General features: G+C 38.0%; 1 protein-coding gene across 3 annotated transcripts; it reads right to left on the bottom strand.

Annotated features, from left to right (window-relative positions):
- Positions 1–7,601: 7,601 nt before the first annotated feature.
- Positions 7,602–19,097, bottom strand: LOC110721617. Of its 3 annotated transcripts, none has more exons than XM_021900801.1 (11): positions 18,715–19,097; positions 17,992–18,436; positions 11,854–16,558; positions 11,724–11,772; positions 11,564–11,646; positions 11,406–11,471; positions 10,992–11,081; positions 10,325–10,501; positions 9,197–9,640; positions 8,993–9,094; positions 7,602–7,909 (listed from the first exon to the last, which is right to left on the bottom strand). In XM_021900801.1, the coding sequence occupies exons 2-9, from the start codon at positions 18,414–18,416 to the stop codon at positions 9,605–9,607; spliced, it is 5,631 nt and encodes a 1,876-aa protein (XP_021756493.1). In that variant the 5' UTR covers positions 18,417–18,436; positions 18,715–19,097; the 3' UTR covers positions 7,602–7,909; positions 8,993–9,094; positions 9,197–9,604. The 3 variants fall into 3 exon arrangements, with proteins under 3 accessions (XP_021756493.1, XP_021756495.1, XP_021756494.1); XM_021900803.1 differs by having other exon boundaries at positions 11,890–16,558; positions 18,715–19,096; XM_021900802.1 differs by lacking the exon at positions 7,602–7,909 and adding an exon at positions 7,972–8,417.
- Between the last annotated feature and the right edge of the window lie 8,350 nt (positions 19,098–27,447).

Below are 27,447 nucleotides of genomic sequence, written 5' to 3'. Positions count from 1 at the left end.
TGTATGTTGATGATCTTATTGTTTCTGGGAACAATTCCGCTGCTCTAACGACATTCAAAGCTTATTTGAGAGATTGTTTTCATATGAAAGATCTTGGCTCTCTGAAATATTTTCTGGGTATTAAAGTTGCTCGAGTTCTTCTGGTTTGTTTCTTTGCCAGAGAAAATACACTCTTGACATTATTTCTGAAGCAGGTGTATTGGGAGCAAAACCGATCGGCTTCCCTATTGAACAAAACCACAAGCTTAGTCTAGCTAGTGGTGAAGTGCTCTCTAATCCTAAAGCATATAGAAGACTCGTGGGAAGATTGATTTATCTTGTGGTCACTCAACCAGATCTGGCTTATTCCTTAGATGGCTCTTATTTCTTGGTCATTCTCCTATTTCCTGGAAGACCAAGAAACAGGACACAGTGTCTAAATCTTCAGCAGAAGCAGAATATCGTTCAATGGTCGTTATTACTTGTGAATTGAAGTGGTTTAAGGGGCTTCTTCTGAGTTTGGGTGTGCATCATCCAAAGGCCATTAAACTTTTTTGTGACAGTCAATCCGCCCTTCACATTGCTAGAAATCCTTTGTTTCATGAATGAACAAAACATATTGAGGTTGACTGTCATTTTGTTCGTGATGCTATTACTAGTGGCTTGATTGATCCATCATATGTTTCCACGCATGCGCAATTGGATGAAATATTCACTAAAGCTCTTGGAAAATCAAAGTTCGATGTTTTACTTAGCAAGTTGGGCATCTTCACTCCAAGCGCTCCAACTTGAGGAAGGGGGGGGGGGACGTTAGGATGATTATGGAATATTTCCAAGATATATTTTTGGGTTTATTGTTACCTTAATTATAGGAGCTAATTGATAGTGGAAATATTGTGTATATCTTCTGATATTATCATATCTTTATGATGTGATCTTGTATTATATATTGAAGCAATCAATACAAACAGAAGCAAGCGATTAAGCCTTTTTCCTAATTCTACACTATTAAATTGGGTTCTTTTTGGCAACTGGTAAAAATTCGGGCAATTTCTGACTCTTCTTAGGAAAATTAAAACTGCAACCTATTGGCTGGGAATCTATAGCTAAAATTTTGGTCGAGTATTGGAGACATAGAATTCTAGCTTTCCACAAATTTTTAGCAATTTTCAACGTGTTTTGCTTAGGTTTTAGTCTGAAGTCCATCAAACATGGTTAATCAAGGTGAATTTGCAACTTTATTGGATGAATTTAAGAAGCTTAATGCTCGTATGGATAAGACAGAAGATCGCCTTCAACAAAGGGACGATGAATCAGCCTCCATTGGAACCATTCTAGCGTCAATCCAGCAAGAACTCAAGGAACGTGAGTCTTCTCCACAGCCACGCAGTAACCAGAAAGAAGACGACCTTAAACTTGCGGACTTACCCTCCTTTGACGGTAATGATGATGCTAATGCTTATCTTGATTGGGAGAGACGCATGGACAGGGTGTTTGACTATAAGAAGGTTAGTGATTCGCGACGCTTTGATTATGCTATTCTTAAACTCGCGAGATATGCATCTCTTTGGTATGAAAGTATGCAACATAAAAGAGAACGAGATAGGAAAACAAGAATTGATGTTTGGAGTGAATTAAAATTAAAGATGCGTAAACGTTTTGTCCCACGTTCATACAAGCAAGACTTATATTTGTAGTTGCAATCTTTTAAGAAAAACGAATTGAGGGTAGAACAATATATTTAAGAGTTTGAAAGGTTGTATATGGCATGTGACTTACATGAAGATGATGAGCACAAGATTGCTAAGTTTCTCTTTGGCTTAAATCCATATATCGCACATACTCTGGAATTACAATAGTTTACTGAAGTATGCAATTTGGATAGTAAAATTGAAAGGCAACGGGAGTCCAAACCACAGTTTTCTAAACCAAATTTCACTAGTAAACAAGATATATCTACTGCTACACCTAGTGAGGATTCTATTGATGATGTTAACACTAAGAAAGTTGAAGAAACAGTCCAAGGAAGCTGAAAAACAGGCGGCAACTTAAAGAGGGTTTCAATAGCGAGAAGATGCAAAAAATTGTGTGCTTTAAATGCCAAGGGCAGGGACACTTGTCTCGAAATTGTCCTAATAATTTGATCATCGCACGTGAGGAACATATTACTTTGATGGTTGAACGAGCGGAGGAAAATCAGGGAGTTCTTGATGAACGCAACCAAGCTCTTATTTCTTTACAAGATAAGGAAGTTTGCCATGATTACCAAGCATTATTTGGGGGACCATCTTATGGACCGGAGGAAGGACCTAGCTTGATGATTTTACGACGTTCTTTGATTGCACAACCTCTGGACAAAATTGAACATGAACAACAATCCAATCTTTTTCATACTAAGAGTTTGATCAAAGGTCGAACTTGTAATTTGATTGTTGATTCGGGTTCATGCACTAACGCTTGTTCACTTTGAAATTATTTGAAATTGCCATGCCGTGACCACCCAACTCCTTATGAGCTATCGTGGTTCAATGACAATGGTAGTGTGTGGGTCAAGAAGCAAGCCTTGGTGGGATTTTGCATTGGTGGCTATCAAGATGAACTGCGGTGTGATGCAATACATATGGCTGCTTGTGATGTACTCCTTGGAAGACCTTGGAAAAGTGATCGGAATGTTATGCATGATGGGAGAGAGAACATCTATTCAGTGTTGGTTAATCAAACACGCATTTGCTTGAAACCTCTTCCCCCTAACCGTCTACAAAAGGCGTCCAATGTTGTCCAAGGTGAGCAACATGTTTGCTACTCTTCTTGTCACGAGGAGCTTCTAGAAACCGCAACTAACAAGAAGGAAAGGCGAGATCAAGTTGTACATATGCGTCGTGGCACTAATTGCATGAAGGGTCTAAGGTATGGTTGTCCTTAGGTGCTCAACGGTTGCATGTGGATCACAAGAGTGGTGAGTCAATGGATGAGGGACCATTTGAAATTGTTGAGAAAATAGGTTATGAACCATTAAAGGTTCTTCTAGGGAATGGTGTTTGTGCTACTCTTACTTCTCCCGATTTAATCCCTTTCTCTAAGGACGAAACTTGAGGACAAGTTTTTTTTTTTCAAGAAGGGGAGTATGATACGTATTGCGATGGTTATTGCTTATTTTAGATTTTTGCCTACGAGTTTTTACCTTTCACTTGAAAGACTTTTTTTTGTTTTAGGCCTTAGAAGATTATTTTAATTATTAAGATATATTTGTTAGTTTAATTCAGTTAATAGAAGATAGCTTAACTTTAAAGATCATATTTGCAAAATATTATCTTTACAAGTTATTAGGGTTAGTTTCCTAGTAAGATTAGAATTTGTTCTACACGATTTTAGGCTAATTATTTAGCTTATAAATTCGTGGTTAAGAATTAATAAAATTCAAATTTGAGTTTTGATTTTTATATGAAAAACGTGAGCTTAGCTTGTGTTTATGGTTTGTTAAACCTTGTCGTTGTGCTAAACTTTGATTCTTGAACCGAGCCTTCAAGTATCGCCTCTCAACTGAGCTTTGGGAGTTCTATCCTTGCTTCATTAAAATTCATTAACTCGTTTTTTCCTCGAGAAAAAGAATACATACATCCATAATCGTATAATAAACATATCAAAATCCAAGAAAGGTTTAAAGATTGAGTCTTTTATTCAAGAAACTCAAAATAGCTGTGTAAATACACATCAAATACAACTCAACTAAACTAAGTGAGGTATTTATTACAACTTTAAAAACTCGTTATAAAATATAAATCGAAACACTTGAGCTCCCTTAACTTAATTATGCGATCTCATTATCAACTTGTTTAACCAATCTTAACTGCTCACCATTAATTCCAAGTGTAAAGAGTGAGTCATAATAGGCCACCATAATTTTTTTTTTTAAAAAATGGTCGTAAACACAAGAAGCATAACAAACAAACACACATACGAGTAAAAGTTGCTGAATAATCATCAGTTATGCAAATACGTACAAGGTTTGCACTTGATAATAATACTTTCTCAATCAAACAATGAAGCTTGAAATCACATTAAAATAATTCCAACTCCATTTAGTCAAAGTACATTACAATAATTCGGTAATTCCAACTCCATTCAATAAAAAATACTTACTTTTATTTCAAAAACATATTTATTTAAAATTATTTTAGTTCTGGTAAGCAAAACCCTAACCTGATCTCAACCCTTTCATTGACGAAATGATGACCATTGATTTATTGTAAGCAGAACCCTAACTTGATCTCAACCCTTTCATACTCTTAAGGTGAACTTTAACAGTCTTAATTATTTATTTTTTTTGACCGGAAGCAAAAACATTTTATTAAACTTCAACGTGGCTTAAATCAGCCATAACAAACTCTGTTACATCACAAGGATTTTCCTCTAGCCATACTCTAAGGTTATAAAATTGGTTACACACCTTTGCTAAGCCATGAGCTACTTAGTTTCCCTCCCTTTTTACAAACGAGAAAGCCACACATTCACACAAATGGACTAGTGCTAGAATATCATTGATAATCTTCCCAATGGGATTAGGGGGAACATCACCTTTCTTCAAGAGATTGTATAATTTCATACAATTTGTCTCTAAGCAAAGCCGCAAGAACCTCGCCTCCATTGCGATGTGTAAAGCATGTCTCATAGCCAAAGCTTCCGCTACATCCACATCAAAACCCCCTTCCATCTTGAGGCAAGTTGCAGCCACCACATCTCCCATATAATCCCTCATCCCTCATCACTCCACCCAAACCCACCTCATCAGGCGAGAGGATACCTCCATCAGAGTTTACTTTGATCGTTCCCGCTAATGGCGGCTCCCCCCTAGTCTCGAGCTTCATGGCAGGGATACTCACATTACTTACCTCCTTTGCTAACTCATACTCACCCACTAAAGTTACTGCTTTGCATATCACATCAGCACCTTCCATCCTCTTCCTCTCAAAAGTCTATCTGTTTCGTCTTAGCCACACCCCCATGCAATACAGTACACCAAAACAACCCCCACCAATTTAGGTCTTTGATAGCCTTCCAAACCGAGCAACACCACTCTCCAAAGTTCTCCCCTTGAAAATTTTCCACATCTAATCTCAAAGGAGACGTATACCATATGAGCTTGGCCTCATTGCATCGTATCAACATATGGAGAATATTTTCCCTTGCTTCACCGCACATGGGGCACATTGAATCAGTATTTATGCCTCTCCGCACTAGATTATCAAGGCAAGCAACTCCATCTCTAGAGCATCTCCACGCAAACAGCTTAATTTTTTGTGGAACCTCCACCTTCCATACCTTTTTCCAATCACGCACTGCACCCACATTTGATGAGGAGGCAGTGTCTTGCATTTGTTCCACCGTGAGAAGGTTATATGCGCTTCTAACTGAGAATCTGCCATCCTTAGTGTGATGCCACATCCACACATCTTTACTATCATACAAAGGAATGGGGATCCTCCGTATCATGTTGACTTCCTCCACCGAGAAATAGGTATTAAGGATATTAACATCCCAAGCCCTATCAACCCATAGTTGCCGCACATATGCAGGGCATTGGCTGTCCTCCCTTTGGCTCGATATTATCTTGAAATCAGGAAGGTTTGGAACCCACGGATCCCGCCATATGTCTGTTGAAGCACCGTCTCCAATATTCTTTCTAGCACCCTTCAATACAACCTCACGAGCCCCTAGGATAGATCTCCAAGTATTACTCGAGTTCGCCTTAATTTTTGCCTCCCTAAAAGACGACTTAGGATATTTTCCTTTCAGAACTTTAGTCATAAGAGAATCTTCATTTGTGAGTATGCGCCAAGCCTGTTTAGCCAACAGGGCCTTATTTAAATTCTTCAAATTCCTAAAGCCCAGCCCCCCATGATCCTTCAAAACATACAACTTCTCCCAAGCAACCCACCAGATCTTATTTTCCTCCCCCTTCTGCCCCCAAAAAAATTTTCTACACTGTCTTTCCACCACCTCAAGAATACTAGCCGGAATCAAAAAACATTGCATTGCATAAGTCGGTATTGCTTAAGCGATTGATTTAATTAGTACCTCTCTCCCGGCTTGAGATAGATACCTCTCTTTCCACCCTTTGAGTTTCTTCCAAACTCGATCTTGAATATTATGAAAATCTGTTTTTTTTTATCCACCAATGTACGTTGGTAAACCAAGATACTTCTCATGTCTCTCGACAACCTTAAAGGATAACTTCATCTGAAGCATATTCTTCCGTTCCTGCTCAATGTTTCGGCTAAAAGACACCTATGATTTATCCATACTCAATTTCTCCCCCGAAGCCATCTCATAAGTAGACAGAATCCCAAGAACATTCTCCACTTCTTCCTCCGTCGCTCTCACAAAAAAGGAGACTGTCATCTGCAAAGAAAAGATCAAAAATCGGTTTTACATGTCTCCCAATCTTCACCCCATGAATGAGCTTCTTCTCTTCGGCATCCCTAAGCAATGTCGACAAGCCCTCTGCACACAAAATAAACAAAAAGGGAGATATAAGGTCTCCTTATCGAAGTCCCCGAGTAGACTTGAATTTCCTCGAAGGCTGCCCATTCACAAGAACATCAAAAGATGCAGTACTCTCACAATTAATCACCAAACCTACAAAGCTTTCCGGCATGCCCAGCTTCAACATCATTTTCTGTAAAAATTTCCATTCAACCCTGTCATAAGTCTTGCTCATATCAAGCTTGAGCGCAAGGTAACCCTTCTTCTTCTCCCTTCCCCCTCACATTCCACTATAAAACAACCACCGAACTTTATTTTCTGCTTTATTTTTTCCATCTCAAAGGATTTCAGTTTTGTTTCCGTAAGGAAAACAATTTGGGGATTCTCAAGAAACACAATGCGTTTTAACGCATTAACTGCAACGATGCTCCCCAAACCCCTGCAGTTCCAGGCTAGAGCGTAACTCATTTATCACCGAGAGCCTTATTGGTGAGGCTCACCACTCTTTCAGCAGAAACAGGAATTACCTTCTTCTTTTTCTCTCGTATTTCATCCCCCAACAACATCTCCTCCCCATCCCCACTCCTTTCGCACTCTTTTCTTTTTTCACCTGCCATGTTCACCCCACTACTCATACTATGGTCTTTGTCCCTCTGCCTTCTTTTCCATCTTTTCACATCCCCTCCTCCACCTGCCCCTACTTCTTTTTCACAAATGGTTGTATTCTGAATTGAATTAACATCAACATTACCCCTAAAGATAAAAACATCCTTCTCTGTCTCTTTCCCCTCTGTCTTCGCCAGCATTTCAGGAGCCATTCTTTGGGGTATAATTATTGGGTAACAATGGCGAAATGATTGAAAGGAATTTTAACTCTACTTTAACTGACTAATCTATTATTACTTCTAGTTAAGATCCATTTAATAAACGGATTTGTCAAATTAAATACTGTGATTAACATTGTCATAACAGCCAATATTCTACCAGCTGGCAAATAAATGGAAAGTACAAAAATATATGATTGAGAGATGGTTCTCTACTTCTCTTCACGAAACACAGATAAATCCCTGAATTTGTTTAGCCATTCTTTGGGGAATAAATGCAAATTCCAATCATGGGGATGTAAAAGGAAAGACTGCTGAAGAGGAAGCAACTTAGTAGTGTTTTAAGCTTTGTTTTTTCGCCGTTCTGAAATGATACTCTAAACTAAAGTTCCGTAGACATGAAGGTAAAATATATGCATGTAGAAGCCATTTATTGAAAATAAAATTGCGAAGCTGTATGCACAAATATTTACATACACAAAAACTTTTACAATACAGCATCGACGAGGATATCCCATTAAGCACGAGCACCTGCATTGCAATCACTGAACATCTGGTAGCAGCTTAAATAATATCCCAAGTGTTTCAGAGAGCTGGTTTTCATTTCCAGAAAAGGCCATAGCCTGCCAAACATGACATTGTTAAGACCAGCCAAAAGTCGAAGCAACAAAGACAAGTGACAAAATGGCATTAAGATGAGGATTTTATGCAGTAATGAAATTCTGGCAATCGCCTATCAACACTAGTGTTGGGTGGCTACAGCCATTCAACAACGTATTCCCTCCGGTCAGAAAGGAGTGTTGTTTAGGATCCTCATTTTCAAGTCCGAGTGTTGTTTAGCAGTAGTTACCTAACTTATCGAAGTTCAACCTTAACCTAATAATCAAATTTCTAATAAAAGTTAGCTATCATCAAAATATACATGTTTCATCTTTTCAATATTGGCCTACAATTTTAAAACTACATGTTTCCGACCAGAGGGAGCATTGTAGAGCTGAGTGAGCCTGAATACACCAAGGGACCCTTCAAGAAGATAATGGCGAGATCTGAATGTCAGACTGAGAACAAATGCCAGTACAATACCTTTCAGTCCAAAAAAACTCTTCCCACTTACATCATAAACAAAGGAATCTGAACAAAGTAGATGCAAGTGCTTGTGATTACATTATGTGAGTTAAAAAAAACGAACTATTACCATAGCCTGGACCAGGTTGAGGTAAAATAACAGTATTTCTTTGACAAAAAAATGAATTAAAGCAAAATCCCGAAGAACTTTAAGAAATGACCTAAAAGGGAAAGTGGGAACAACATTATGTAACGGAGCGAGGGAGTATAAACTATAAAGCATGCCTAGGGAAGGCGTACTTGGTTTAAATGAACATTCTGGTCCAAACTCAATTTTAGTGCAATTATGACAAACATGAATTTTCCAACTTTGAACATGAACCGGCCCAAACCTAAAGTTACCCAACCCTGAAGTCCCTGATATGACATGTCTAATCAAAATTGTAACCTTAAAATTAATATGCATACGAAGTATTAAAAAAAGAACTGAAAGTAAAAGTGTTGAGCAATGAATTTCATGGACAAACCAATTACCTTGAGATAAAGGATTCTTATGTTGATAAATATCTAGTTTTTAGCATCATATATATAATTTATGAATCCCTTTTTTTTCATACAAGATTGGATTATACTAGACATACCAAAATATCGAGGCCTTGAGAAGATTTGACAAGGAAGAAACATCAATGTTGTAGCATACAGGCCAAGTCAAAGCAGATGAATCATTCATTTACCAGACAAATCTGCAGTAATTATGAAAAAAAAAAAAGAAAAAGAAAAAAAAGTCAAGCCAGATGCAACAATAGTGAAGACCATGAGAGAAAACATGAAAAAAGAAAGCTTACTTTCCGAGCTTGCAAATCCAACCCTTGACTAAGCAAGACTGCTCAATGACTATGGCTTTAGTTAAAGGGTGGAATGGTGGTAAGGCTTTTTTTTTTTGGGACTAAGGCTTTGTTGTTGTACATGGGGAGTGGGGAGGGGTTGAGTGCAAGTGGCTAGCATCTTTATTTCAATTCATTTATTCCCTACCCGCATTTTCTTCAATCCCCCTACTATCAATTGTCATCCACCACCACCCAGCAAGCAGCATTTGAAACCAGAGAGATTAAGAACAATACTCATTGCAGTTTACCAACAGTCACATGCCGAGATGGAACTCAAATCTTAATTCCCTCCAAGATATTGTGAAGCCAACAGGTATCAAGTATTGTGAAGCCAACAGGTGTAGTGGGCACTTGTGCAGATCTACATTAACGCTCATTAGGGTTGAACTTGCTCCAAGCTTCCTGCACATAGCCAAAAACAGAATTATATCAGATGATTTTGACTGTTTTGAACTTTTCAATAAACATGGCTATCAAAAAGGCAAGATAAAGACCATTCAAGAATCCTGTAAAATGACTGAAAACATGTCCATAAGAGTGACCTCCAAGTCCAACATGATTGCACACAGTACAATTTACATTGCCTAATATACAGTCACTAGAGTTGGGAAGGAAAAACAACAACAACAAAGCCTTAGTCCCAAAATGATTTGGGGTCGGCTAACATGAATCGTCATACGGAATCATACGGTATAACGAAACGGACATAACAAAACCATCATTTAAAAGAGTTAGAATAAAGGTGATTAAAGTGAGTAAACGAAAGAGCATTTAAGAAAAAATAAGGGAGTTTTAAAAGAGAATTGAGAATAAAATTCCAGAAAGTTTTAAAAGAGCGGTTAAAACGCTCAAGTTGACAACATAAAGGTTTGAAAAAACTTTAGTAAAGGAAAACAATACAGTTCATAAAACATAAATGCTCTTCCTAATTTTAACAAATATTAAGATCATATGATCAAACTAATAGTGAAATCAGGCAAAAAATTTGGAATAAATGCTCTTCCTAATTTTAACAAATATTAAGCAAGTTAAAACAGTAAGAATGGTGAGGCACAAAGCAAGGAAGATCATATGATCAAGACGCACCTTCAAAAGATCAAAAACTTTTTCGCATATGTACTTCTGCTGAATGGATGCACCTCGTTGTTGCAATTTATCAGGATGAACGCAAAGTGTAGCTTTCTTATAAGATTTTCTGACAGCAGTCGCAGCCACCAAATCAGTGAGGGAAACAGGCTGCCATCCACTATCAGGACCCAATATCTGCACATGAATATATTCAGTTGAATTATCGTCAAATGTATCTAAAAGATGTTCCAGATAAGAATAGAATAGAAACACCAAAATTTCAGAGAAGGCCTGACATGAAACATGGAAAACTCTAAGAAAAATATTGTGCAACATGTGCCTCCAATGAATTGAAATTCAAAAGATTCAATTAAAACAAAGCAAACATTTTAGAATTCAAATTTCATGTAGTGCACTTTTGTAAAATGGAAAAAAGCAGAAAATTGATAGTGCAAAACTGCAGTTTGATGATCTGGTAAACTAAAAAAATATATACCTAACCAAACACCACTCACTCATCTAACAAAAACCAAAAGATGGGTACAAGTTCTATTGAAACAGAGTATTTACTTAGAAATGGTCAAGGGAGTCAATTCAAGGTAAACACAGATATGAGAGAGAAAGAGAGCAATACAGATTTGCAATATAATACACATTCATGCGCAATGTTAATTATTCTTCTTACATATTGTAGTGTTGAAAGCAGTGCACGCAGGTTTCCTTCCTTTCCAGTGGACCACCGTTTGACCTCAGAATCCAGAGAATCTGCCAGTATCTGCAATAAAAAGAAGACCATGAAACTTTGATAGCAGACTCATAAGAAAGTAAGCAACTAATCAAAAACTCCCAAAGAACCAAACAGAGCGCCACCTAACAATACCCTGGTACCTCTAAAGAGATTACCACCTAGGGCAATTTATTCTATTTTCCTTTTACATTAGAACCTCGAAAAGTAATTGACTAGCATAAAACATCACAACTAATAATAAAAAGTAGAGGGCAGTTTACTGAGATATTTTTCAGACCAATATAATCAAACGCCAAATGATTAAAAAAACTCATTAAACCATCCAGCATTCCAACCCAAAATATTCCTTACATTTTTGGCAGCTTGCTCCTTCTGAGCTAGGATATCACGCTTATTCTTCTCTTCAAGAGCATTAGTCTGACAAAGAATGATTATAAATTCTTAAAATGAAAGGATATTTACATCTCTGTGTCAGTAATTTATCATAAAAAAAAAGAGCATTAACATACTGCTCGTTCCATTGTTCGTTTCTGCCTTTCCAATCTAGATTTGCGCCTTTGAGTTGATTCAACATCAGCTCCATCAATTTTTTCTGCATATAAACAACTCCACAGAATGAATGGCTACAATTCAGGCACGTGATAGAATTACCAGTATCAGAACACATACCACTGTTATTTGAGGAATCTGAACTTCTTGAGCTCTGATATTTTGGCTCCTGCGACAGATTTAAAAGTCAGCAAGTCACTATATAGAGACAAGTACCATATATGAATGAAAACACATAAACAACATTTACCAATGATGAATTTTCTTCAGATGAATATCTTCCTACCTGTTCTCCTGACCTGTGAAAAGCTTTCTCTGATAAAGCCCTTTGCAGTGCTCGCTCCCGAGCCTCTGATGTAGCTCTTTCTACAGCAGCACGCTCTGCTTTTAGTTTTGCTTCCACTGAGGCCTTATCTAACGAGGAAGTTGCCTCAGAAGAAACCTTACCCAGCTTCTCTTGAATTCCAGCTGCTACTTTATGGCGTGCCTCCACATTTGGTCTCTCAGCTGCATCTTTTCTCGCCCTTTCCCTGGCTTCAGCAAATGCTCGCTCCCTAGCTTCACGAATTGCCCTTTCAACTGCTATTTTTTCTTTCTCTCTCGCCTTTTCTTTCCTGTTTAAATCATCCTGGTCACTGAGGTGTTCCTTTACTGGTTCTACTTTGTTGTGTACATCATCCTTCTCCTGTGAGGTAGACATGCTATTAAGTTTTCCATGCTTCTCTACACAACCCTTCACGTTGGATTCTTGATCCATCTCTACTGTCAGCCCAACATCTTCATTTTTTCTTAATTGCTGACCTGCTCCTACTTTCTCTGCGCCCTCAAACCATCTTCTCCTTCTCGGAGCTGTTTCTCCATTCTGCTTGCTATTTTCCCCATTAATTGCTACATCAGACTTCACCCCATTTATAGATTCTTCACATTTGGTTTTCATATTAAGGCATTCGTCTGAGGTGTTATGCATTACCGACTCATTAACACTGTTAAGAGGCACCTCCAAATTCACTTTAATACCTTCAAAAAGGGACAGAGGCTCAGGTGCTCCCTGTTCCCCTCTTTTAACAAACCATTTTCTTCTGGTAGGAGTTGTTTCAACAGTATTTTTAACACCATCCTGATTGGAAGGAATATCAGCATCTTTACCAGTTTTAAGCTCTGCAACACTGCAATCTAGTTCATCAGCATGGATTTCTACACTTCCAGATAACTCAGATTCATCCAATATCTCCTGCTCTATCTCCAGATCTGTTCGGTTACCTTCCAGGATGCTAGGACGCTCAGCTGTCCCAATAATCCCGCTGTTATCAAACCATCTTCTTCTCCTGTGGCCTGCTTCAGCACCAGACCTCTCCGCATCCTGATCACTTACTGTATCAAACTCCCCTACATGCAGGTTGTCCCCATGTTCATGCAGCAAGTCAGTTTGATTTTCCAAATTATCCTGAGATTCGGGTTCCACAACTTTCACATTAACATCCTTTTGCTCAAGAGATATGTCAGATTCACTGTCAAATGAAACAAGATTTTCATGCGGAAGAATTCTGATGGTACCATTTAGATCCTTCTGAATCACATTTTTATCATGTTCCATGTTAATTTCAGTTGACACAGATGATAGCACAGGCTCTTCAACAATCAACTCCCTAGCTGTTTGAGCTGATACTGGAGGCCATTCTCCAATCAACCCACTTTCCGTCTGAGCTGGTACTGGATTTTCTAAATCCATTTCAGGTTCGGAAGACGAATTAGACATTTCCATCATCCTCTCAATTTCTTCATCAATATATACTGCTTCTCTAATCTTGGAACTGTCCATAACAAAACTACAGGCTTCTCCTTTGCTTAAAAATTCATTTTCTTTCTGCTTGTGTTCCCCTTCAGCTGAAACAACGAAACTTGATTGCAGAGTCACTCCTTCTGCAGTTTCCTCTATTGGCTCAATATGATCAGTTTCACTCTGATTAACTTTAATATCTTCCCAACCATATTTTTGTCTAGAAACTTCTTCAATATGATTGATTTCTCGTTGATCACTATCATTCTTCCAGGTTTCTCCTACCAGGTTAAACTCTTCCACAATCTCTACATTCTCATGCTGTTTTTTATTTTCCTTTAGCACTTCACAATCACCGTCATTGTCAGTTTTCTCTAAAATATTTTCACACCAATGAGAATTGTCTGTCAGTACCTCCCTGAATTCCTCATTCAGACTAATATCATTGCCCTTTTCATGAATTACATTATTTCTTTCATGCCCAGCCTGTGTACAAAGTTCCTTCACACTGTCATTACTTTCTTCATTAATATCACCTAAATGAATCTCATACAAATCACCGTGCCCATCAACGTCATGAAGGAGTCCCTTGCCATCATGCTCAGCAATGGTATAAGGTTCCTCCACAATTTCATGAAATTCATCATCACAAGACCCTGCATAGTCCTTACTACTCGTATCATCTTGCCAGTCATCTTCACGAGCGGGTTCCTTTTCGTCATGTGCATCCATTGAACAATGCTCTTCCACCATCTCAACTTTTTCTTCATTGACGGAGCAAGTATTGCTGTTTCTATTCATTAAACCTTCCCTTCCCTCTTCATGAGAGATTTCCATTTCATTATCCTCAGTCAGAAAACAAGGCTCGTCCACTGTCTTGTCATTTTCTTCATCACTAGAATCTAAGCCATTCATTTTATATACATCATCTTGCCTCTTAGTATCATGAGCCACAAATTTATCACCGGAATCCTGTTGCTCTTCATCGTGCCATGCTCTGTGTTCATTTTTCACCTCCTTTATCACTTGCTCTTGTCCATTCTCCATCTCACGCTCTCTAATTTCTAGTGGTCCCATCTCTTCTATTTCTGGATCAGGAGGATCGCATAAAATCTGATTCCTAAAAGCAAAGAACTGAAAGTTTTCTGAACTAGAGCCTTCAGTATCTGGAATGAAATCAACAGTGTTTACAGCTTTGTTCTGCTTGACACTGAAGCTCCTTATTGATTCGTTCTCCTCTGGAACCAGAGCCTCTGATGCAAACTGTACCGTATTTTCCCCATTCATCACTTTGCCAGCACTTGCAATGCCATGATTTACTTCTAATCTTTTTTGCTTAAAAGCCTCATGATCATCAAAAGTATGTTCAACTTCTTCCGGTTGCTGCCGAAGTTCAATATTAGCTTCCATTTCCTTCAGATCCTCTTTCTTCTCAGAATCAGTCTCAGTCTCAGTCTGCCAAGACATAAAGCTAGCTAGTCTATTCTTCACTCCACTTATAAGTTGATTAAGGTGCTTTGCTGCTTCCCATTCTCCTTCTTGTTTATCATCCCCTCCAATCAAGTTTGACTTCCTTGCACCATTTTCAGTGAGTTCCCCATTCGTAACAGAATTCTTTTGGTTTTCAAAAACTGGTAGTGCCTGGGCTTCACAAACTGCGGGCACCTGGTCTTCAAAAACTGGATGCGGTTTAGCATTCTCCACCACCCTCTTTCTTTCTAAAGGTGAACATGGTTGCATGTCACTATCTACAGTAGGAGAACAATGACGCATTTCAGGTTCAGGTTGTTTAAAATTGTTAATCTCATTGGCTAGTCCCCTCTTTTTGGACACTTTCACCTTCAAAGTATCCTTAAACCTCAAGTTGGTAGAGCCATGACACTCTCGCTCCAAGAATGCCTTTGCCAACCGAATTCTCATTTCAGCCTCCTCGATTGCTCTCTGCAAAACAGCTACAGAAACTCCAGCAGCTGAATTTACATCTAACTCCTCAGCAAGGGGTGGTATTGCACCTACAGTGCTTCTGTATGGATTCTTTTGGGAACTCTTTGAGCTTGAGTTCTCTGATACCTTATAATGGCTCTCAACAGGAAAGAATCTAGGCAGACTTGAAGAAGGATACATCATAGAGGGCTGTGCTTTAACTTGGGCAGCACTAGGATCATGTGAGGCATCAAATGAATAAGAACCGCCAAAACGAGGTTTTCTCTTAGGCCCTTCATCACGCTCACAAGAAGGCTTATAATCACCAAGGTCTATGCTGGTCATCCTGGAACGCCTATCTTTCTTCTTAACCTCATCACAACCAATGGCAATCTCAGCATTATCCTTTACCACCTTAGATGGCCCTGCTGCCTGACATGGTTCATGAGAGGCATCAATTGAAGCTGACTCACTCAATCCAGATTCTTTCTTAAAGAGTGGATCACACTGGCCATTCTGTCTATTAGCACCAAGATCCAAGCTAGTATTACCTGAATGCCTGCTTTGCTCCTTTTCCGGGTCAACACCTATGTTAGGTTGTGTTTCACCGCTCAGCACAGATGTTGTGCTAGACAGGGCCTTTTGAGTAGGGCTGAGTTCATTGGACAACGAAGACTCTGGTCGTGCTTCTGGTTTTATTGGATGATTGGATATCGGAATCGGATGAACATTAGCTGCGTGTGTTGCTCTGCCAGTGCTATTAGAGCTCAATTTGTTGATGTTAGTTCCTGAAAGCTTTGTGTTGTCAACTGATTGGTAGAATCCATTTGTTGCAGTGTTACTGGACTGGCATGTGCCACGAGATTTATCAACTGAAAATGAACCACTCATACCAGATACTTTCTGAAGGCCAGAATCATTGACATTATCCTGTTTGATAGCACCAAGATCCAAACTAGTATGCCTGGCATGCTTCCCTTGCTTGGAGTCTGTGTCTACCGAATCATATTTGATCACAGGTGTTTGACTAGACAGGGTCTTCTGAGTAGCAGTCACTTCATGCAATGAATAAGCACGAGCATGAGTTACTTTTCTTGGCCCTCCAGTAGCGTTCACAACCACTTTATTCCCAGGCCCAAATTGCTTTGTATTGTCAAATGATGGACAAAATCCATTTGTCAGTGACTGGCCATCATAAGATTGGCCTGAAATCTCGGGGTTGGTGGCATCCATGGTTTGCCCTTGGCTCCTAAAACTGAAAAATATTAAAGCTTATGGTCACTGTTAATGCAGTCAATACATGAATTAATACATGCAAACACAGGAGTACCATGTATGTGTTTGTGTGCAGAAAATAGATAGAAAACAGGGTGGAATTGGTGACTGGAGTACAAATATTACTGTTGAGAGAAAACGATGTTACAAATAGTAGACCTCTAAACAGGAAATGTATCCAGGTTTGATAGTTCCAAGGAAATTTTTTAACAAAGCTTCTTATAAATAGCAGTAGTTAGTTGTCCAATACTGTCAAAACGAATTTGGAAGTTCAGGATTACATAAGTCAGACTGTCAAACTCTGGTGAGACAGAAATTTTCAGAGGACTTTATAATACATCCACTGTTTGACGAGGTAACTACCAACCACTCCATACCTTACAGAGGTATCTATGACCAAATTATTTGGTTCCTAACAAAAGGTCAATAAGGAGACATCACTTTCATCTCTATCTTCATTAATCTCGCATTCTCGCCATCAGAATTACTCTATTAAGCCTGGCCTGTCTGTTTGAAGTTTGGAAGTAATGTTTATTTTCAGTACATTTCAGATTTCACAAATATGTCCATTTCGTCTGTATACTCTGTAATTCATCTAGTAACATGATAGTCTAAGTAATAAGGAAGTGAGCCATACAAAGGACCAATGCCATGTACTCTAAGACACCTCCCAGAAGATTACTAGTAATTAGTGTATCTGCATCGTGTATTTTAACCTACATCAACTTGAGGATCCCTACACTCAAACTTCCACGAAGAGCTAGCAACACCTTTCATACGGAAAACTTTTCACTTCTTAAGATACTTCCAACTTTCAGGAGCATACAAGTTCACAATTTCTCCTCGGTTTACATCTGATCTTTGATCATAATTACACCACTTATTCCTTGAGCAAAAGCAGCTTGCACCCGCTAACCTGGAAGCTACATTCAATTACAGATAGACACCCACGTCTTTCATTTGTTTACCCCTCCATCGGAAATTCGAAATCAATAGTCACGTTGATATTGTAACATCCATTATATGTGACAACTATAGCCAAAAGGGCGAGTTCCCATACATACAAACGTAAATACCTTAACCCAAAACCATAACAACCCATTTGGTAAGTGGTAATCAAACTAATCAATAGCCACATTGATAGTGTAATACGGAGTATCGATTATATGTGAAACTATATCCAAACAGAACATATTACAAACATAAAAAAACGACCCGTTAGATAAGTGATAATTAAATTATCAACAAAAATGGCATTATTGAAGAATGAAATCAACCAACCAACATAACACATCAACATTCAAAAGTTCACCCAATAATTGTAATCATCTATTTCAACAAAAAATATATAAATACATATAATTGTAATCATCCAATTTCCTTAAAACAAAAAACATAAAATATAAAATATACCTTGGCAAAATATGAGCAGCAGATGAAGTTTTGGGTTTCTTCTTCAGCTGATCAAATAACTCCTCACCATCTGGCAAACCAAAACTATGACCATCATCTCCAAAAACTCCACCATAATCAAAACTCCCTTTCTCTTTCTCTTTCTCTTTCGGAGGAAGGTCGAGGACCGGAATCGACGAATACGAAATGCTCCAAACGCCATTGTTCGATTTAGAGGACCCGAAAACTTCAGCATAATCATCTTCCATGAAAGAGGCTGACGATTTCACCTTACTAGGAGACGAAGAACCAAAAACGTCGTCGTATATGTGCTTGAAAGAAGTAGAGCTAGAACTTACTCCATTGTTGCTAAAGCTTGGTGGCTTCTTCTTGCTGGTGGAGAGAGAAAATGACGACCCACTTGCTGCTCGCTTTACTTCCGCCATTGTTGATTGTTCTTCTTCCTCTACATCATTGGATCTTAATAAAATTAGTATAAATAAATAAATAAATTGTTTATGGGTTTTCTCCCATTTATACTATAAGAAAAACCCAGAAAAGAAAATTTCAAACTACAACTTAAATTTTAAATTTTTTGAAGAAAATCCCAGAAATTTCTACCCAAAAAAAAAAAAAAGAAAGAAAACCCAGGAAAAAATGTAATCGAAACCTTAATTTGGAGTTTACTGGCATTTATATTATTTAAATAAATGAAAACCCAGAAAAGGTGAGTTTAAAATAAACCTTAAATTTATTTAAAATTTGGGGGAAATCCCAAAAATTAAAACTTGGGATTAATTGAAGCGAAAGTCCATTTTGTGGAAAAATTAAATGCAAGGATTAATGGCGATTGTGATTGGAATATGGTCGGTGTCTGAAAGAGCAAAAATGGAGGTTTTGGTTTTGGTATTGGGTTTTGAAAGAGTTGGAGAGAGAAAGTATGATTGAGAGTATGATTGAGAGGAGAGAGAAAGTATGATTGAGAGGAGAGAGAAAGAAGAGGTAACAAAACTTGCTAACATTGCTTTTTGTAGCTTGAATCAATCATATTCATGCTGGATATTATACCGCGTTTTAATTCTCTGACATTTTTAATTGGGAGTTTTTTTGTGTTAATTTTGTTGCTAAATATAAATAATTTAATTAATCACTCTTATACAAGTATATTTTTATATTTTGGGGATTATTAGTCAGAGTGAGAGGTGATGTACTAGTCAACTCAATTGTATTTTTGTTGCGTAAAATTAGGTCAAATTTTAGAATTTGCAATTACTTGTATGGTAGCTACTTGTCCCAACAAACAATGTTATTGTTGAGTATAACATGTAAACTTAACCAATTTCGAAAATGATTGATGTTTATTTGAACATGTACTATGTAGAATGGTTTTGGTTTCATATTTTTAAAATAATTTGGATTTATTGTTAATAATATTGAACGAGTTGGTGTTACATTAATACTAAAAAAGCATTTTTTTTCTCGTGTTTCAAATTGTTTGTCATATTGCATTTTTTTGAGTCAAATTTTTAAAATTTGACCATAAATTATCACTAATCTATATTGTTGAATTCGTTTTAATGTCTATTTTTAAAATATCATATTTTTGTACTCGTAATATTTACAAACAAATATAATTTTGAGTTATTTACATTTTTAGACATCTCTTAATTACTATAAAAAGTCAAATGGAACAAACAAATAGAGATATAGGGAGTATCATGGTAAGATATAGTTGTCTAGGAAATTGACTTCACTTGTATGAATTTTTAAGTATGTATCTAGACATGAACCTTAATTAAATTTGTTATTCGATAGCTATTATTCTGTATTTTGTTCGACATAAGCTTAGTATGCGGTAGGTATACACAACTTGCCAACAATACAAACAATTTAAGCAATTGTTGATTGTTGAGTATCTTATAAACTAATTACGAGTACTCCGGTTATATTATTAAGATCAATATAACTTTACAAGCCGATCTCATGCCTAAAACTAATCCACTAAACCTTTTAGCAAGTGCTATTACTAATGAAAAAAATGCAACATATAATCCATCCTATACATTATGCAATAAACAGTCTCACTATCAGCACACATCATATCATCACAGCTCAGCCTATCAAGTATGTTATAAAAGTTCTGAGAGATTAAGTAGACCATCCCAATAACTTATGATGAGTAGCAAGCCAAGACATCATTTCTTCTTCTTTTTATAAATCTGGAAACCCAAAGACATACATTATTACAGTCAATAGGTGGGGTTTTGAACAAAAGGTAAAAGTTAGAGATTCAAACAAAGCATTATAATCCTTATTTAAAAGCGTTACATATATGATTAGATAATTAGTGCCCAAAAAACAGTTTTTTTTTTTTTATAAAAATATTACTCCCTACAAACACACTGAGATTGTTCATAACATCACCGCTATTTTCCCAAATTTGGTTTAATAAAGTTGGTAAAAGAGAAAATTAGTGGGACCAATAAGTCTGTATAAAAGGTAACGTATCAACCTCTTGTAATGTTTGTAGGATGGGACAAATCGATAAATTATCTGAAAAGGAATATGGGGCAATTCTAGTGGGACAGAGGGAGTAACGTTTAAAGATACTTAGTCAAAACATAGTGTAAATAAAAAATTAAGCATAAACCAATTAAATTAGTAATAATATCACTTATTTTAGTACTTCATCATGACATTCTTTGATCAACAAAGAAAGCAAAGATCTAATGGAGCCCCTCATGCCATTCTACCTTTTCCTTTTTTTCAGCATAATTGTGTTGACACTAAGATCTAGCTTTAACGTTTTAAAATCCTACTTGTACTAGAGATAATTCATTGTTAATCATATATTATTCCTTTCTTTTTCAGCAAAAATGTTAACGATTCCAAAGTGTATTGATATGTTTTTTAAAGTAAAAAAAGTAATTATTCTTGATTTGAAAAATATAATTACAAGAAAACTTATTTAAGTGAGCGTTCATTTCTCAACGAGGACACCTTTAAATATCAAATGGATTATGTTGTTGTGTAGTACTTCCTCCCAATCCCATTATTAATGTTTTGACATGCTCTATTTAAAATATTCAGTGATTCATACTTAAGAAAGTACATGGTCTCTTATTACAAGCACCTTAATCCCCTAGGCATATACGTACTTTCAAAATGTTTAAGTCGGATTAAAATTATTATTTATGAATAGTTAGATATATCAATAATCGAAGTTATATAGCAACAACTATCTACAAGCATAATAAAAATAGAAACATTACAATAAACTACTTTTAAATGAAGTACACCTTCTTGTTTTACCCCTTTTCTCAAACATATTTTGATAACATATATATATATATATATATATATATATATATAGTAAACACCTTAAAACAATATAAGGAAGTTTTAAATAGGAGTAGTTGTTGAGGAATTAAATATCCACCCTATTTTTACATCAGGTTGAGAATTTTTCAATGGTAACCATAACATGCATCTAAAAGAATTGAGTTTTTTTTCTTTCATTGTCAAAATTAAATTTTCTTAATGATTATCTTGCGCTTTTTATTATACTTACTTGAGAGTGTGGCATCAATAACCACTATATATTTTAAATTATAAATTATAATAAATAATTAGTAATAGCATTAAAGTAAAATGTGTCGGTCTTATATATACTTCATAGAAACTTAGAAGAATTACATGAAATAATGGAGTATACCGTAAATGCGAGTCATTAAATTACTTTACTTTAGCTTGAGGTGCTCTCTTTGTGCTTTTATTTCTTCACATGATCAGGGGGTAGGTAACACAATAACCCATCATGTAGTAAAATGGGATACTTGTGGTTGATCGAAGTTTGTTTGTATAGATCCGTTTTTACATAGTTTTATAACTCTATCCTAACGGATACTAATTTATAATAAAATGTTTGCCTAACAGTTCCTAAAAAGAAAAAATATTGCTCTCTTTATGCATATTTTTGTGTTTTTAATTTTTCAGAAATACAAAAGTTAAGGTAGTCCCCCACTTCATAAACTTCCAAATCAGTATTCACTAATTAGTAAACTTTTAAAGATGTGTATGAGGTTACACTCTTTTGCTAGATTTGCTACCGCCATCATGTGGGCATTAGGTACTTCATATGCCCTTAGGGTTTTTTTATATTTAATTTATATACTCTAATTTGTCAACTTTTAAAGTTATTTTTGGTGTATCATATGGAGTTATGGACCACTTTATTATCTTTACAACATTTTTAATCTATTTGTTAGTGTTCCTAATTTTATACTACGTACTAGTAATTACATTAGTAAAATATTAGAACTTATTTGTAACATGTAAGTGTACGTGAATTTATTGAATCTACTTTGCCTTAATTTACGCCAAAATGTTATTTATTTGTCACTTGTAAGTGTACTTGAACTTAATGAACATACTTTGCCTTAATTTACACCAAAATAAGTTGAAATGTTAAGATGATGTTTGGGGTCCAAATAACTTGTATTTGGGCCCAGTCTACAATGAAAATAATTAAAGCCCAAAGGGCAAGGTTCAACCCTCATTTCAAATAAGCCAAGTCAGGTACAACAAGGCCCAATTATATGGCAGCCCATTTAATTCCTCAAGCCCAATCCATCCAATTGGAGTAAGGTATAAAAGCTCCCATTTTTTCATATTTACATTCATTCCCATTAAATGCCTCAAGCAACAAACTCTCTTGCATAGCTTTTCTCTCATTATCTTACATCCGTACTGACTTAGGCATCGGAGGGGCCTTCCTCGGCACAACCCCGAGGCCAGTTTACGTGTGTTTAGCTGTGCAGGAAATCCTCAATTCGGTCATCACTCGAATTGGGCTTCATCTCCACTCATCCGAAGGACCAGCTGAAGGTCCATTGTTTTCTAACCGAAACAATTTGGCGCCGTCTGTGGGGAAACTTACAAAAATTCAGCCGAAAATCTCATACTAATCTTAGCCAACGCAAAAATGACTAAGAGTGCAAAAAGCTCTAAAAAAGCTAGGAAGATGGGCCTAATAACGGTAAGGGCCGGTAGAACACCTTCACCGTCGCCTGAACCAACCGCTTCTAACTCCCTGAGGGGAGAAAATATGCGTGAGGGATCTCCCTCCCAACGGGATTACCAAAATGGGAATTCACCGAAGGATAGCGAGGCTCATAAGCGTGATCCTTCACTTAGCATGCGCTCCACTCCTCCTACCGGTTCGTTGACCGAAGAGGTCATGAAGGCCATGGTTGTATGCATGGACTTTATGAATGCCTTGGGAGGACGCTTCCCATCAACAAAAAAAATCACCCTCTTCCCCTCGTAAATAGCATGATCGAAAGAGAAAAAGTGGAACCGAGGGAGAGAGGCAGGCTCCGCCCTCGAAAGGGGAAGGTAGCCGAAGGGCTGGACATCCAGGTGGGTCTGGGAAGGAGCAGAGAAGGGGCTCAGGTCACTTCGAAAACTCCAAAGCTCGGAACTCTGAGGATCCTCATGACAGCCACAATGTTTCCCGCCGAAGCATTCATGAACGCTTAGGTGGAAAAGAAGGAGGGGTGCATAGTCGCCTCACCTATCCAGAAGGGTCTCAGCCCTCCATGTCACGCGAGGGGAAACCCCCTGCATCCACCTCTCTAAGAGGGAGAAGCAGGGTTCCTTCAGCGCGGCAGAAGGGAAAGGCCGTAATGGTTCCAACCAGTTCCCCATTCCAAAGGTGGATACTGGAGGAACACGTGCCAACGGTTAAAATTCCGGCACACATTACATACGATGGTACTTCGGATCCGAAGGATCACATAGCCTCCTACGAGGGGCATATGTACCTTAACCCCAGGTCCGAAGCTACCTGGTGTAAATATTTCCCTACAACCCTTAAAGGTGTTGCCCAATCATGGATCACCAAAGGGCTGAAGGAAGGCTCGATAACAGGCTGGAGCGATCTGGCCAAGAAGTTCAAGAGCAAGTTTTCCACGGCTAATCGCCGAGAGAAAACTACTGCAGACCTCATGGGCCTGCAGCAAGCGGAAGACGAGAGTCTCCAAGACTATCTGACTAGCTTCAGCAACGAGTCGTCCAGAACCACAAGTCTGGATCAAAGCCTGGCCGTATTCGCACTACGGAATGGCTTGCAAGCTGGCAAATTTCTAAATTTCATGGTCATGCATCCCCCGCAGACCTTGGAAGAGGCCCTCGACGCTTCGGATAAATTCATCCGAGCCGAGGAATGGAACAAGGCAAAGCTGCAATCTCAGTCAGGGCCTGCAAAGCCCAAAGGGAAGCAAGCCGAAGTTCCCGGGTCGAGGAAAGGGAAGGCAAAGGCCTCAGAACCCCCTCGACCGCAGAGCCGAAGAAGGATAAGGCTCCCTATCTGGGAAAATTTGAATCTTACACTCCTCTCACCTTATCACAGACTAAGATCTTTAGTGCGACGAGGGAAGAGGGAAGATTCAGAAAGCCGAAGCCACCTCCTTCTTAGCATCAGAAGAAAGGGAAGGACCATTGGTGCGAGTTCCATGAATCTCGTGGACACCGCACCGAGGACTGCCATCAGCTGAAGGACCAGATCGAAGAGCTGGTCCAAAAAGGATATTTAAAGAAATATATCTCGGAACGCCGCAAAGAAAAGAAAGCTGAGAAAGATTCTCGGCAGGAACTGGATTACCACCGGAAAAGGGACAGACCTCTCGAGGGAGGGAATAATGACATCCTGACCATTTCCAAGGGCATATCTAGGAACGCACTAAAGCGCCATATGAGGGGTCTCACCTATCAGATTCATCATGCTGAGTTCTAGAAACCGCAGTCTCCGGTGCCAAACATGATGTTCACATCCGAAGACTGCAGGGGGGTGGTGTATCCCCATGATGACCCCCTGGTTATCATGACAAGCATTGCAAACCACAACGTCTATCGGACACTGGTAGACGGTGGCAGCGGGGAGAGTATACTTTTCTGAAAGGCATTCGACCAGCTGAAGTTGGAGAGCAGGCATTTGACTCCAGTTCCTTATCTGGTCACTGGATTCAACGACTCTTCTTCATATCCAGATAGGAAAATTCTTCTTCCCCTCAGCCTCGGCCAAGACCGGGCAAGACGAAGCATCATGGCCGAATTCTTGGTCATTGATGCCCCATCAGTATACAACGTCATTATGAGGAGACCCCTCATCCATGATGTTCAAGGAGTCGTCTCGACATATCATCAAGCCATGATCTATGTTTCAGATGAGGGACGCTCCGAAAAAATATTGGGAAGCCAAAGAGAGGCCCGAGAATGTAACTTTCTCAAGCCATCCAAGAGTCGCCGCTAGGGGTGTACACCGGTCCAAAACCGGACCGGACCTGGACCGGACCTGTTTGGACCGGGGACCTGAATTGGGTAATTATGAGGACCGGGGACCGGACCTGAATTAACAGGTCCGGTTCCGGGCCAGACCTGAAAAATCAGGTCCGGTCCGGGTTTGGACCTGAATGGACCTGTTTTGTGTCTTTTTCGTTTTTTTTTTTTTTTTTAATACAAAACCTGTTGGACCTGCATATGGACCTGCATATGGACCTGTTTTGTGATTTTTAGACCTGTTGCATAATTTAATAATTACATACAAACCAAAATTATCAATTACAAAACTACATAAAGTCTATAAAGTCCCGATTCTCAAACACCAAAAATACAAATGAGTCCACCGAAAATACAAATAAGTCCACGAAAACTCATAAAATTACATAAATTCTCTTAAGTCTCAACTCTCAACTCTCAAGTACTAGGAATACATAAATTCTCCAACGAGTTGTTTTCCCTTTGATCGCGTGATTCACACTAATGAGTCCACGAAAACAACTTCATCGTCTACATCGTTAGATTCACCACGTTGCACCTCTAAATAAAATACAATATAGAATATATTAATGATTGATAACAATGAAATAATAAATTTGGTGTAACAAAATTTCAAATACATAAAATTATTACTACCTTTCTCTATTTCCTCTAACTCTTTCAAATTTTCTTCCACATCAACAATTGGCACTTCCTTAGCTCTAAGCCAATCTTGTGTGCAAAGTAACGCTTGAACCATCTTCAATACAAAAATATTACACAAATATGTATAAACAAAGTCATATTAAGATATAAACAAACTTGATTTTATAAAATAAAAAGATAACGATGCATTACCTTAGGAGTTAAAGAACTCCGAAATGGATCTAGAGTACGACCTCCCGTACTAAAAGCAGATTCCGATGCAACGGTCGACAATGGGATGGCTAGTATGTCACGTGCCATGCGATTAAGAATCACATAACGCTGACCATTCTTACCCCACCATGTCAATGCATCTTGTTCTTCCTCCTCCGGCCCTAATTGATCATTTAAGTACCTATCCAACTCACTTATCGCATACCCACTTGTCCCCTTCAATCGTTTTGCTCTTTCTTTTAGTTTCCTCACATAATCGGAACCCACTCCTTTACTATTATCAATATCCATTGACATATTATCTCCACAATATGGAATATTAGAAGTAGCATACATTTTTCTATATTCCTCAAATAAAGAGTAAGCGAACTCCTTCACATCATTAGCAAGTTTTGTACCCTTTTCCGGTCCATGCATATCCGTTAGTGTCAATTCAACAATGACCATCTTAGAGTGAGGGTCGAGAAGAAGAGCAACATAAATGAACTTATTCATCTTATCCACATCCCCCCAATACTTATCAAACTTTTTTTTCATTGCAATGGCCATGGCTTGAAAATTCAAGTCCTCACTTTGTTCCCAATTATTCAACATATCATACATAGAAGCAATTTCTCCTAAACCTTTATTAGCTGTCACATAATGGGAACCAGAAATTCGTTTAGTTAACAGATAAAACCCCCCTAGAAACAAAACCAACCTCTCCACTTTTTCCCAATCTTCGGGTTCGGGAGGCCTTTCATTGTCATTCAAATCCTCTCCATCAGGAAGAGATAACCCACTAAAAACACGTCGAAACTTCAAAGCCGTTTCCAACATTATGTATGTGGAGTTCCAACGAGTGGGGACATCAAAGGATAAAGAAGATTTTGAATCTATGTTTGCTTTTTGCACAAGATCTTTGAATCTAAGTATTCTTGCAGGGGAATTCTTAACATATTTCACAGCATTTCTAACTCTATCAATGCACACACCATGTTCTCTAATACCATCCCACACAATTAAATTAATGATATGAGCAATGCATCTAACATGGAGATTTTTTCCATCATTTATACATCCTGTTCTTCTAACCATTCTACTCAAGTGTGCACAAGCAACATCATTTGAAGAAGCATTATCAACAGTGACAGTAAAAAGTTTATCATCAATACCCCAATACTCTAAACATGCCTCAACTGCTTTTCCAATAGCCTCTCCTTTATGACTAGAAATTGGACAAAAATTTATGATCTTTTTATTCAATTTCCAGTCATTATCAATGAAATGAGCTGTAAGACA

This window comes from Chenopodium quinoa, unplaced genomic scaffold (assembly GCF_001683475.1).
Source record: "Chenopodium quinoa cultivar QQ74 unplaced genomic scaffold, ASM168347v1, whole genome shotgun sequence".
NCBI lineage: Eukaryota > Viridiplantae > Streptophyta > Magnoliopsida > Caryophyllales > Amaranthaceae > Chenopodium > Chenopodium quinoa.
The sequence above is the reverse complement of the archived record's forward strand: the minus strand, read 5'-3'. Positions and strand labels throughout refer to the sequence as shown.